General features: G+C 43.3%; 1 protein-coding gene across 13 annotated transcripts in view; it reads right to left on the reverse strand.

Moving 5' to 3' along the window:
- f (espin protein forked) overlaps positions 1-14,009 on the reverse strand; it is a 410,656-nt gene that overhangs the window by 42,329 nt on the left and 354,318 nt on the right. The window contains exons 1-2 of one of the 13 annotated variants that reach the window (XM_071674480.1): positions 13,766-13,937; positions 6,146-8,256 (exon numbers count right to left, since the gene is read on the reverse strand). The exons of 10 other annotated variants lie outside the window; for them this stretch is intronic. In XM_071674480.1, the coding sequence (XP_071530581.1) occupies positions 6,146-8,144 (1,999 nt within the window). In that variant the 5' untranslated portion in view covers positions 8,145-8,256; positions 13,766-13,937. Of the gene's footprint in view, positions 1-6,145; positions 8,257-13,765; positions 13,938-14,009 lie in introns of those variants that run through there. 2 more of the 13 variants (XM_071674488.1, XM_071674481.1) reach the window with 2 other exon arrangements.

The following is a 14,009-nucleotide window of genomic DNA, read 5'->3' on the forward strand; positions in this document are numbered from 1 at the left end:
GAGTGTCATTACAGTTTTCTGTATCATCTGGTGACGTGTGACACATGAAATACTACATTTCCATTAACAGTAAAACTATACTCATTATCACTTACGTTGCCAGCATCACAGAGAAACACTTTCGTGCTCAGACAGACAAAGACTTTACCTTTTCAGTTTCAAAATCCGTGAGCATCATCTGCGAGGAGATGACCACACAATGATAATGAACACAGAATGACAACTATATCAACAGAGAAGACTCATCATCATCATCATCAGCAAATATGTAATGGGAGACTTCACTCCCAGGCCAACACACCGCTAATACCCTAACGCATTCCTGAGGTTTGACAGCTTTTGTGTGTGTGTGTGTGTGTGTGTGTGTGTGTGTGTGTGTGTGTGTGTGTGTGTGTGTGTGTAAGGGGGGAGGATCATATTCTTCCGGTAAATAACCTCATAAAAGTTGGGACGTTCTGAGGTTCGATCCGGTCAGGTTATAAGGAGAGATACAGGGATAAATGTATTCATGATCCAAAGGGATTCATGATCCTCAACATAGATCTGTGATGATCTTATTGATGTACACAGCTTATGATCACGGTGTTCAGTACCACAGGAGGTTATCTCCATCATACATTTATCAAAAACCTTTATGCACCTGCATTTCCATCCAAAATACTACTATGAACGATTGACGGCTTACAAAGATTTGAATAAGAAATGTCTTAACACACTGGATAATGTGAGACTCAGCAAGAGCCTGTTAAATCCAGCAAATGGCCATTAAAAACGCTAAAAGATCAATAAACTCCATTTGTGGTGCTTTAAACACACACACCGCCTTCAGTTAGAGGTTTATTACTATGTGACCAACACCTCTCTGTCTTCCTGGAGGAAGGGATGTCATTGCCTAAATCACGTGGCCATCACTAAGTTTCTTCTTCAGCGGATAGTTAACTGAATCATGTAATCATTAGATAACAAAAAATCAATAACACTGATTCTCGAAGGTTATTGCTGGTTCCTGAAGGCTTGCACGATGCACAGTTTTGCCTGATGGCCACGATCCGGCTCATGACTGATTGAATACATGTTTTTTTGATAAATAAGAATGACGAGCAACACAGCGGATCGAGTAGATAATAAACTAACAATTGCTTTGTAGCAGGTTTGCTGAATAAGTCTATGATATTTCTGAAGGGAGGAATAATGTGGCAACCTGGACATGAATGAGAAAATGGGGGACTATATGGAGGGAAAGCGCGCGCGCGCAAGTCCAGCTACCTCCTCAGGCAAGGAGCGGGTCCCTTAACCTTAGGACTAAACCTCTCGTAATGTAGGTCAAAACCTTTAAAAAAACAGTCTGAGAATTAACAAGACATTAACCTCCCGAATCTAATTGATAGACGATATTAACACCTCATCGATGAATGTGTCTCAGACGTTCCCCCCATCGGTCACTAGCTAACGGACCTAACCAGCGGCATTAACACAACCTGCGCAATTAACATAGGAGCAAAACAGGGCAGAAACCAGCTTAGAGGTCAGAGCTAAGCCGCCCACCAACATCCAGTTATTCTACAAGGACCAGATCCACTTCTTAGGTAGGGCTCGCCATGAACACGGACGCCTAACATTCCCATGCAGGGAAACCGAAGAAAATTGGCGACTTTAAGTATTAGTTTAGAGTGATGCGCGTTTCAGGGTAAGTGTACCGTGAAGTGAGAGAGAGAGAGAGAGAGAGAGAGAGAGAGAGAGAGAGAGAGAGAGAGAGAGAGAGAGAGAGAGAGAGTTTTCCTTGCTCTGAAAACATTTACTGTACATTTGTGTTTAACAAGTGCGTTTAATGTCATGACACACACTACCCCAGCCAAGAGCTGGCTGGGCAATAGGTCTCCCAGGATGGTACTACCCTGACCAGTCAGGCTCACTTAGCACTGTTCTCGTAATCCTAGATTACCCATCATGTAGAATCATCTCTCTGATTCTCCTACATCCAGAAATGGCTATATATATATATATACATGTAAAGATATGTATATGTGCGTGTGTGGGCGTTTATGCATGTACATGGGAATGTGGGTGGGTTGGGCCATGTTTTCGTTTGTTTCCTTCGCTACCTCGCTAACGCGGGAGACGGCGATTAAGTATAATAAAGAAAAAATAAACAAACAAATAGATAAATAGATAAATGAATATATATATATATATATATATATATATATATATATATATATATATATATATATATATATATATATATATATATATATATTTGGATCCAAAAATAATGAAATGGCAATAAATCTAACGCGAAAATCACCTACACGCAAAACTTGTCAAAGGTAAATACGCTACAGTCCGCTATTGTCAGCGATCATGAGCCAGCCAACCCACCAGGTACCCCCAGTAGCTCCCTCCCCAGCACCGTGTGGAGCTGTTGGACCGTGACAATGTAGGCCAAGTTAGCGTAAATGCCACAGAGGACACGTGCACCGGCTCGCTATGGCTTCCCGCAACCCAGACCCTGAGGGTGGATAGATAGCTATCTACTGTTGCGGTGAAGTCTCCGTCGCTCAGCTCCCCACGCACCGATCACGCATGGGTTAAAAGACCCCATTTTTCAATGCTGTTACTGTTCTTTGGGGGAAATGCTGAAATGAGAATTATAATGCTTATGTTAAGGCATTTTTTATGACTTTCTTGCTATCAACTTCAGAAAAAACACTCAGATAAGTGATTCATTCAGTGATACTATTTCTATGCGTGATACAATTATTAGATATTTTCATTACATGATATTCGTGTGAGGGAGAGGTGCCTGGTGTAGCACCTTAACTGAACTTCATATGGCCTCTGTGATGTGTCTAGAAATACTGGAATCAATAGATAATCTGACGTTCGACAAATTTAGTAATCCTCGGTGACTATTTGAGGACGTAATTAGACAAACATATATATTTCCTATCAGTTCATTCTTTTCTTCACCACAAAATAATTCACGAATATTTCAACATCCCTTTTTCATTCAAATTCCATTTTTTCTAAATTCACTTGAAATCCAAAGTTTTTGGAGGTTAATCTTAAAATCTAATTATTCCTCAAGAAATCACCAAGAGACTTTCATAAGTCTGACGACAATACCACACTTTATTCTTATAATTCTCAATAAACTTTCTTTTATCTTCCGAGTTTCTCCGTGTGTCTCGTACACTTCAGACTTCTTCCCATTTTCCTCCTTGATTTCAGAATAATTCTTGTTGCCTGTCTCTTGTTCCACGCGCGCATCAGGTCCCCAGCTCCCTGCAGAACTGGTTCAAAGAGAAAGGTTTTCTGTGCTAAACAAAATGATAATATCTAGAAAGCCCCCAAGAGAGAGAGAGAGAGAGAGAGAGAGAGAGAGAGAGAGAGAGAGAGAGAGAGAGAGAGAGAGACGGGCCTATGGCTGGAAGGTGCTCTGGTGTGACAACAGTAAGGCCGAATTGAAGTGTGACTCGAGGAACGGTATCTTCGGTGAGCAGCCATGCCCAGAGTGGGGTACCGGGTAGACTAGATTTTTATTTCCAAGTCCCTAAGGGGTAAAACACCGTAACGGCGCGAATCGCCGTTGGTCAAACCTGCTTTAGTGCGGGAGTCAAAGTGGGTAAAACCTAACCTAACGGTACGAGCTTGCTTGGATAAACTTTTCGTATTGATGGAGTCGCCCTCTTGCATTACTACAAATATCAATATGGGTAAAGCTATGATACCCAACAAACCATTGTGTAAACTGAACATATCAGCGTGAGTAAGGCGTCTTCTGGCTGGGATATCCGTGGGTAAACTCCTCACTGAACGAATGGCAGACAACCTAACGTGAACCTCAATATAAATGCACGTAAGGGGATGTAAGTCTTACACAAATTTCTACACAAATTACAGCACTGGAAGCAGCAATAATGTACTTCTCTGTGCAAATGGCCATAGGGAAACTTACTTTGACGCATCCCTCAACAAAAACGTACTGGAACCTAAATTCATTTACCTTCCTGCATAGATACCAGTAGCGGAATCTGTATTGTCGCGTCCACCGAGCAAACAAACCAGCCTCACTCCACACCAGCAGACACGAACAGTCTGTTTTGTCAGACGTGTTGTGGGCCGGAGGTAGTAAACACTGGAAGCCACGACAAAAGAGTCCAGGTCACAACTACAGTTCATTCTCAAGAGGAAGTGTGATCGTGGCAACACCGACGACGTTACCCACTTCGGGAAGTCGTTAAGAGAACGTGACTGTAAGGACACAGACGCTGGCTGACCCAGACTGACGGAAACTGGATGTGCAAGACACATGCAGAGTGCTAGTTATTCCAAACAGTTGTGACTGGGGTGAGTGAGTCCATAACTGTCTACACTTGACTCAGATGTTATCTGAGCCACTGGTAAGATGAAAGACATCTTGATCTAATCACCCGTACATATCTGCTATTATTTTTTGCTTCATGGTTTGATATAGAAATATGACGACTTGATGTTTGAAAGAATGTTAAAGGCAAAACAAACATATATATAAGGAATGAAAGGAACTGAAGATGCCATGTGTACTTCCGCTGTTTGAACTCGTATGATTACCAGATTTCGATGATCACGTCACAAAAAGCAAGTTACTTCCTGTGCTTCAGGTCCAAGAAGTGAGATACGAACTGGAAAGCCAGGATCGTATGCTCTGGCAGTCGTGTTCGCCAACTTACTGTAACCTTAGACAGAGAAGACGAATTTAGTTCTAAAACTCTAAATCACTTTTCATGTGGCTCACAGGCCCGAGCGTGTGAAGTATCTCCACAGGTATGGACGTATGACGGTGCACCTGTCTGTGATACCGTAAGGGTTGTGGTTCAACACAATGACAAATGATAGAACAGTAAATTGGCTGCCACTCACGGCCACAGACCCCGAGCTTGGTGTACAGGTAGACCATCACCCACCCTAACCAGTTCTCCACTTCACCCCCTGAGTGCACTAACTCCTCCCCCCTTCCTCCTGCTCTCTCTCTCTCTCTCTCTCTCTCTCTCTCTCTCTCTCTCTCTCTCTCTCTCTCTCTCTCTCTCTCTCTCTCTCTCTTCAAACTGTATAATGCAACGTCAGTCACTGGCCGTAATTGTTCGCCAGACCCATATGGACCACTCGAGAACTCAAGACCAAAGCTAAGAAGAGACCTCGACTTCTGACACTGTAGAACACCTCTGACTCGAGACCAGTAGTACAAATGATCAGCTATGTCAGTAGAAACCAGTGCTAGCACGGAATAAAACATTAATGGTATTGTATAACAAAACTTTCAACCGAAACCAAAGCTGACAATCGCAATCACTTACGACATTCGAAATAAATGGTGACACCACAGACCAATAATGACACTGTAGACCATTGCTGACAATGTGCACTAATAGTGACACGGTTGACCAATGGTGACACTGCAGACCAGCGCTGACTGTCCACACAGTTAATGAAACTCGAGACCGGGGCTGACAACTACCATTAATGCTGACACTCATGACCAGTGTTGATTACTGCTGACAAGTAAGATCAGCCCAAGTATTTGACTAGTGTGCTCAAGACCAACTCCCAACATACACTTTATGTTTGATCCCACAACCATACATCAACACGTTGAATATGCACATACATTAACACCCTAAGTATTCATAAGCTATACTTAACATCCTACATATTCATAAGGGTGCTTAGTGAATATGAATATGAAACACGAAGCTATCACTGTTAATGGAACGTAAGAGATAGAGAGAAAAATTGTTCCAAGAATGTTTTTGCACAAATAAATCTATAATTAGATAATACATTACATATATATATATATATATATATATATATATATATATATATATATATATATATATATATATATATATATATATATATATATATTCTCAGCATGAAGAGGGTAACACTTAGGAGTTATCCAAACTACAAAAGGCTTTACCTTTTAGAAAAATATCCTCCCTTCAGTCAGTCTTTACTACATCTAAGTAGAATCTAACACTGCTGGATTTATTTAGAACACTGGTGAGGCAGTAAGTTCTCTAATTTGAAATATCTTAAAGAACACACCCAGATGCTTATCCCAACTTAAATATATTCGAGACAAACAAAGCAGATACTGTACCTGGTGATTCATATCCTGAGTCGCCGTGAGTATCCGATTCGGATATGTTCTCGTACTGTGAGCCTGAGCCGACACTGTAGGCATCATCTAGGGATTCCAGGGTAATCTTCGCGATCGGTTCACCTGACGTTTCTGAATCACTCTTAATTTCCTCGTAGATATTACTACCATAGGTATATAAGGAGGACTCGACATCGTCCTCCGGTATATCACTTCGTTCTTTCGAAACGGTTTCGTTCGGGTTCGGAACGGTAACTTTTATTATAACAGAGCTGTGCTTCACTTCATGCTGGGTACTGGGTGAGTCAATCATTTCATATACTGTGGTTTCGAAGCCCTCGTCACTCTCACCTCTCATTTCACTGCTAAGTTCACAGCTAGTATGGTCACTCGCGGTGAAATACAAGGAATCACCTGACGCTTCACTGTATATATGATTATCACTGGTCACACAGGTCGACTCCAGGTTACCCATACTAGAGCCCGAGTCGCCTTTATCAGTCTGACCGCACGAAACTTCGCTGTAGTGGTCGTCTGTGGTGGTGGAGCGCGGGGTGTGTGGCGGTGTGGTAGCAACTCCAGCCATGGCTGGGGTTGAATGGCAGGTGTTGAGGGTGTTGGCTTGGTGCAGGTCGCTTCCCTCTGGCGCCTCGTCACGCCTGGTAAAGTGGCTAGCGGCGGGGCTCGACGAGTCCGTGTTGCCGCTGGGGGCAGATCGACCTCCCTCCTCCTCGACGACACCCCTCTGTCTGGGCAGGGAACCGTGGGTCTCCTGGGTACGGCGAGTGACTCGGGGCAGCGTCCATGTACCGTGCGGGCCGTCCGTATCTTTCTGACTTGAGAAAATTCGGTTCAACTTCCGTGCATCACACGTTCTGAAGCTGCTTTCTCCATGTTGACTCAAAGAGTCATCCTTTAGAGCCTCTTCATGCCTGACAGTCACCCTCGACTCGGTGCATTCACTGCCTTCACTCAGGAGTAAATGACTTTGGAGTGAAACACTGGCATCGCTGTGAGTGGGTGAGGAACCTAAGGTGGTGTCGAGTACTTCCAGTGGTAGATTCTCGCTTCCTGGTTCCATAGATTCTGGAGGACTATGTAGTATTTGAGAGATGGTAGTAACGAGGTTGATATCGGGTAGTCTGGAGAGCTTCCGGTGTGTGTCATCCACCTCATCCTCCTGGTTGCAACCTTCGTCCACATCCGCCGCCGGTCTCTCCTCTTCCTGTCCCTGAAACTCCTGCGAGTTCCTCGAGTCAAGTTCATGACCTCCTTCTGCATCTTCACACAAGATCGTCACCTGCGTCAGAAGGGAGTTAGGTCCTCCATCTACTGACTCGTAAATCGGGTCTATATTCTGTAGGGTCGGGTGTGCATCGTCTCGGACCTCGATCATGTTGCTGTTGACTGTAATGTTGTACTCCGAGAGGATCTGAGGAGGAGCCGCCGCCGCCGCCCCCGCTGCTGTAGCCATGGTCAGCGTTGAATAGCTCCTCTTGTGTGTAGTGAGGTTAACTTCGGTCTTCGGCTGCGAGGGAGGTTCGTTTAGCTCACCTGCAAGATCATCCTCGTCTTCCATGGTTTGACCGTCGAGTTGCACGGCGGTATTTTGCACGTTGACGCCGTGAGAGCTCGTGAACAACTCCTGGGAAGTAGGTAAAGCCGTCTTCCCACTTTTAACCACTAGTCGCGTCACTAACCGGTCCTCAGCGTTTTCTGCCGTTGTGTTTTTGTCGTCAGTTTCCTCTTTCCCATTTTCCACTTTATTAGAACTCTCGTTTTCTTCGAGGTTCTTTGGGACGTTTCCTTTTTCAATCTCCTCTTTTTTGCTCTTCAGCGCCTCACCCACACTGCTGTTGATCTTCCTCAAGCTCTCCCTACAGACCCTGTCCAGCCTCCGCTGTTCCCTCCTTCGTGAGTTGAGACAGTTAAGGAAGAAGAGAGTCTGGACGCAGGTGTAGGTGAGGCCCACAAGGCCCGCCAACAGCAGGTCCAGCATGGTGACCGCCCAACACTCAGCCCTGACTCACACCCACCATCTTCACTCTGGTCATTCTTCACACTTGGTGCACCGCACGTTTATTATTCACCTCGATAATTATTTACAAAGCCTGCAGAGAAGAAAAAGATAATACCTCTTGTGTTTATCGATCGCCATCTTATACCGAACTGACGCGGTGAGCTGGTCAATGTATCATACAGCAGGAAAATTGTCGGAGCGTTTCTGATGAGGTTTCTCCGTCTTCACAAGATTCATCACGGAAGATGACGTGCATGATTCTTCATCCCCCCAACCCCACATCATCCCCCCCACACCCCACCGTTCTCCCCACACCTGCAACCACGTCAAGCTATTAAATCCTCTTTCACTCACGTTGATTCCTTGTCTCTATACATAAAAGAAATCCTGAAAGAAAATTCCTTCTCTCCTCACTTTCCATCCTCTTTTGTTCCATCCCATGATCTTGCAAAAGCCTGCTTTTCCCTACATTAATTCCCTTTCTCCCACTATACGAGGCTGTTGCGACAACCCTCTGCTTCCTCAGGTTACTGGCCTTCTTTCACGACACATCAACCTGTATCCACCCGACCCCCTACCTCCATGGTAGCCTGTTGCTCATCTTCGCTTGACAGCTGGACGATCCGACACGGAACACGACAGAAGGAACATGAAATAGTTCCACCAAGTCATGATCCTCATCTTCACCAACTTTTTTTGATAACTGGTCAACAAGAACAAGATTCTATTTCATATGTCATTTGACCTGAGTTATGGTTTAGATCATATCTATAATATGTACATATATACACACAAACAAACGTACAAACCACACACACGCAAAACAAGCAAAGGTTCACACACACACACACACACACACACACACACACACACACACGGCCCTCCGTGGTGTAATGGTTAGCGTCACTGACCATCAGTCACACATGCATGGGCCGCCTGGGATCAAATCCGTTTAGGTTCGAATTCTGGTCGCAGCAGTTGGTCCACAGTCCACCCAGCTGTTCTTCTCTTTGAGGTTGCTCGATAGAATGGGTACCTGGCATAGGCTAGTGTGTGTGTGTGTGTGTGTGTGTGTGTGTGTGTGTGTGCTCGCGCGCGTGCATAAATAGAAGTAAATCCCTGGTACACATGTACAAGGTTAAGAAGACGAGGTCACAAGAGTGTGAAATTCTCTCCCCATAACAAACAAATAGTTATTACAAATTGTAATCACACACACACACACACACACACACACACACACACATACACACACCACTCTGAATCTTCCTGACCTGTCACACCTTACACATTTTCTATTCCTGCAATGCGCAGCTGCTCATAAACATACTTCACAACTCAGGTCGAACATTCTCCGTATCGCAGTCCAGGATTCTTTTCTCGGGTCCTTAACAGTTCGCTGCCCAAGAACACAGGCAAAGGTTCGTTGTGCAAGTTGATCACAGTGGAAGAAAACAGGTTTGTTGAGGGGTTCTCCTGCTCCCTAGTGTGTACGGGACCTCAGTGCGCTCTGACGTTTCTATTCTTTAGGTCCTACAGTGAACTCTTGCGTGACCCGGACATAACAAAGTTACCCGTTTTCTCTGTTTGAAGGTTTTCAATGATACGTTTACGGGGGTGACTCCATGAATTTGGTACTGGACTATTTCCTTCCATCTTCAAGATCCCGGAGTCAGATAGCGATATCCACAGCCGAAAAAAAATCATAGGAATGTTTACTTGTCTGTTTAAAACAACACTGTGAAGTTATGACCAGCGAGATGAGGCAAGAGTGGGACACTAAAATGACATTCACAGTTCCGGTCAGCGACAGGAGACATTGTTATGTTCAAAACAAAAGATTTGGCAATACCGTCCGTTTGCATCGCTGGGATGACATTACAGCTTGATCCACGCCTGCGTTTTGGTTTACTATACAGGTCACGCGTCATCAAAACTGCATTTAGCACTTACTGGTGACATAGTGTATAAATGGAGCATTCAGGTTCGCAATATTGATTACGAAGTTTAAACTCCACTATGCTAATTACATGGCATCAAAACTGAATTTGGATTAGCTTTACTGATCACATAACGTCAAAATGCATTTAGGTTCACAGTCCTAATTCAAACTGCAATTAGATTCGATATGTTAATCACATAACATCAAAATTGCATTAGGGTTCTCTGCACTGATCATCAGAAGACATAAACTCTTGTGTGTGAGGAAACATCTGCACAAGTACACGTCCTCCTCCACACGAGCAGAGCAGCTGATGGAAATCCAGAAGAAAAAATTTTATAAGAAATATGAAAAAGTAGTTGACACGAACATGTGCTGACGACTGAGAATTCACCCAGTTTCTGTCATGAAGAAAGTACATCTTGGCACTGTTGTATCTATGCAGTTTGCTGCCTTCCTGATCCTTCACGATGCACAGGTTTTAATCAACAGAGCTAAATGTTCTATGCGAGAAAAAGAAAAAGTTAATTTTTTGTCTAATGACTGAATATATAACGTGATTCTATAGCGTGTTTTTTCTCTCTTCAACAGCTGTTGATTCCAGAGACGAAGTATTCACGGAATCTTAGCGGCACACAAGACAAAAAGAAATCTTTTCATTTTCATATTCATATCTTTCTCGAACAATTCAGTCCTGCAGTGTTCATATGAGAGACTAAGAAGGTCAACCTGGAGCACTTCACCTCAGCAGATGGTGTCACTAGCAGTGTCTAGATGCCATGTTTCTGTGCTACGGATATTTACAGAACGGATCCTCCTCATAAGATGGTATTTAGGAAACAAGTTTTCTTGAGAAAAAGTTTCACGGGAAGATTTTGATAAGTCATCTGCCATTGTTCTTGTGAGCTGTCTGCATGTGTCCCCATCCCCAGGGTTTGGACCCCCGGGCTTACGCTGCTTCCGACTGTTTCTACGTGAAGACCAGCAGCTCGAGGATTGGGCGTTATAATTCCTCTTCCTTCTCTCGCTCAGCTAAACTGTGGAATTCTCTTCTTTCTCTTGACTTCATATAACTTCATATAGGTTTTCTTCCTTTAAGGATTAGGTGCATGAACACCTGGGGAGCCATGATTACTATCTTTCTTTCATACTTTCTTCTTTTCCTTTTGTTTCACGCAAGATGGCCTTGATTGAAGCATATTTTGCCCGTGCTATGTAGGTCATTTAAAGAAAAAACAATCGCCTTTTTTTCTTGAAAGTGAACCCTGTACGAGATGCGTCTCAAGACAAGCTTCATGGAGACAAAATTACTCACTAACGAGTTTCACCAAGTTTGACAGGTCTCTACGAAACTACATGGCTCTCGATAACAGGTTTGTAGATCACACGTTCCGAGTCGTGTCAGATGATGGAAATGTTCAGACCTTCAGCAGCGAGTGAGAGTTGTGTTAGAGAGGAGTTACCGCTACTCCATTATCTGGCTTTCACTCCTGTCTTCTTTTTACTCCCGCTGGAAAACTGGAAGGAAAATAAACTTGCGTACTCTGGAACGAGAGAGAAACGCTGTTCCAGTAGGAAAAAGACATACGACACTTCCTGTCATGTGCGGGCAGAATGCCCATATGATACTCACTTGAGGGTAAATGACCTATTGAAACAAACGGAAGGAAGGAAGGAAGGGAAAAATCAAATGACTTACGTCATTACGTATTAGAAAAGATTACGCATCAAAAGTAAATATCGGTAGAGTGAGCTCCAAAATTCTATTAATGGAATGAAAATAGCAGATGGTTTTTATGATTACGCTCAAATATTTGCATAATGGTAGGCATCCTACCGACCAAGGTGGCATTTCGAAACTGGTTCAGGCAGATCATTTGGCTTTTGTGTAAACCTGCTTACTGTTCGGCTGGTCCTGGTAGGTCAGGGGTAGCCCAGGACTCGACCTGACATTGTTAGGCTGGTCCTGGTAGGTCCAGGGCAGCCCAGGACACGGCTTGATAATTGTTTTCTCGAAATTCAAAGGACTCATGAAAGAGCGTCATAAGGGTCCTTTGGTTAGCGTTTCTGACTAACATATTGTCTCGTATGCATGTGACTGGGGCAGGAGTGTGTGTGTGTGTGTGTGTGTGTGTGTGTGTGTGTGTGTGTGTGTGTGTGTGTGTGTGTGTGTGTGAGTCTTTTGGAGGGAAAAGTCCCTAAAGATATATCTTAACCAGGGACCCGTATTCTGTTGACTGGAAACACAGTAATATCATCACAACAAAAACACAATGTGGCCTCCTCCTCCTCCTCCTCCTCCACCTCAGCGTTACACAAGTTCTCTCATATCTTCAAGTCATAAACGTATCACTCAACAAACATCTAATCCCCTGTCATGGAGCATCCGTGACTCTAGTAACACAAGAGATGAGCTCTGAATCCTTTCCTCTTTATGAACAAAAAATATTCAAAAACATCAACAGAAGAAGCATACAGTCCATTTTCTAGCAGCAAGATTATCTGAAGGACTGAGATTTGGGAGACTGAAATGATGATTAATGAAATGATACGTATACCAAAATGATATTAGTTTCTATCAGTTATGTGCTTGACTATGCAGAAGACACTTCGATTATAAGACATTTAAAAAAGAAAACATTGACAGCTTGATGATATAACTGATCCCATACTTAAGGTTTTGTTCTCTGATTATCATCTTAATGGTTTTACATATACAATGTTCTATTACAATCCAGTTATTCATAATGAAGAAGGCTCTAACCGATAATTCGACTGTATACGTATGCAAAAAAAAAAAAAAAACAGTGATAGTCTTAAAATGTGATAGTCTGTATGTATCAAAACCTTAACTAACTGATGATTCGAATGTATGAAATCGTAAAGCAATGAGAGTATAATAATCCAACAAGCCATATAGATACCAAATTATCTGATAATCCGAAAACTTGAAAGAACGCAACTCCAGCTGGTTTGTTGAAACATTAACAGAGAACACAACGTCAAGGGAAAATAATTTTATAATGTTATGATGCAACAAATGATAAATCATCAGTGAATAAGAAATTACTTTAATTTTCAAAATGTCTTGAAAAAATCCTTGATTTCACTTTTTTAATTTAGTAAATAATTACTTCCCTCCATGACCTACTTAACCATTAATCAATTATCCAGTTAATTTCTTTCTCGTACATTAGTCATTTGCCATCAGTTCACAACCCAGGATGACAGGTATTTTTCCCACTGTGATCATAACCACGCGATGACATGTTTTCTTAAACAGTGAAGATAATGTTCCATTCCAGATCCATGGTATGAACGAGTATGGTTCATGTGCCAAAATAATTTTCATTGAGAATGAACCTGTTCTGCTCACTTTCAACTAACGCCTTTCATGACACTAGTTATGTGTTCACTAAGTACACTAACTTCACTTGTTTCCGTATCTAGTCATAACTAGATGTAACTAGTGTCTGTATCACTAGCTGTAACTGGTAATAAAACACGTCAGTGGCGAAGGTAGAAGTAATGGTTCCTTAAAACTGCAACACGAGTATCCTATCCTATGCGGTACAGAGAGACATCCGCTGTACCACATCAAGTACACACACACGAATACCGCAGGATAACACACGGTACAGAAGGACGCGAATGATACCAGTGAAGAAAGATGAAGCACGGTACAGTGGCACACACAACGGTACCGCCAGCCACATATGGTATGGTGAGTGAGGCTGGACGGGGACCACCTCACACTGGCTGGGAGACGGTACACAGACTGAGCGCGGTAGGGACGCGGGAGGAGAAAGCTTGGGTTGTGGATAGGGACGAGCGGGCGGGCGGGCGGCTGCTTCACCACCCAACAGCCAGCCAGCTACCCGCCCTGGCCTCACATGGCCTGT

Source organism: Panulirus ornatus, chromosome 20 (assembly GCF_036320965.1).
Source record: "Panulirus ornatus isolate Po-2019 chromosome 20, ASM3632096v1, whole genome shotgun sequence".
NCBI lineage: Eukaryota > Metazoa > Arthropoda > Malacostraca > Decapoda > Palinuridae > Panulirus > Panulirus ornatus.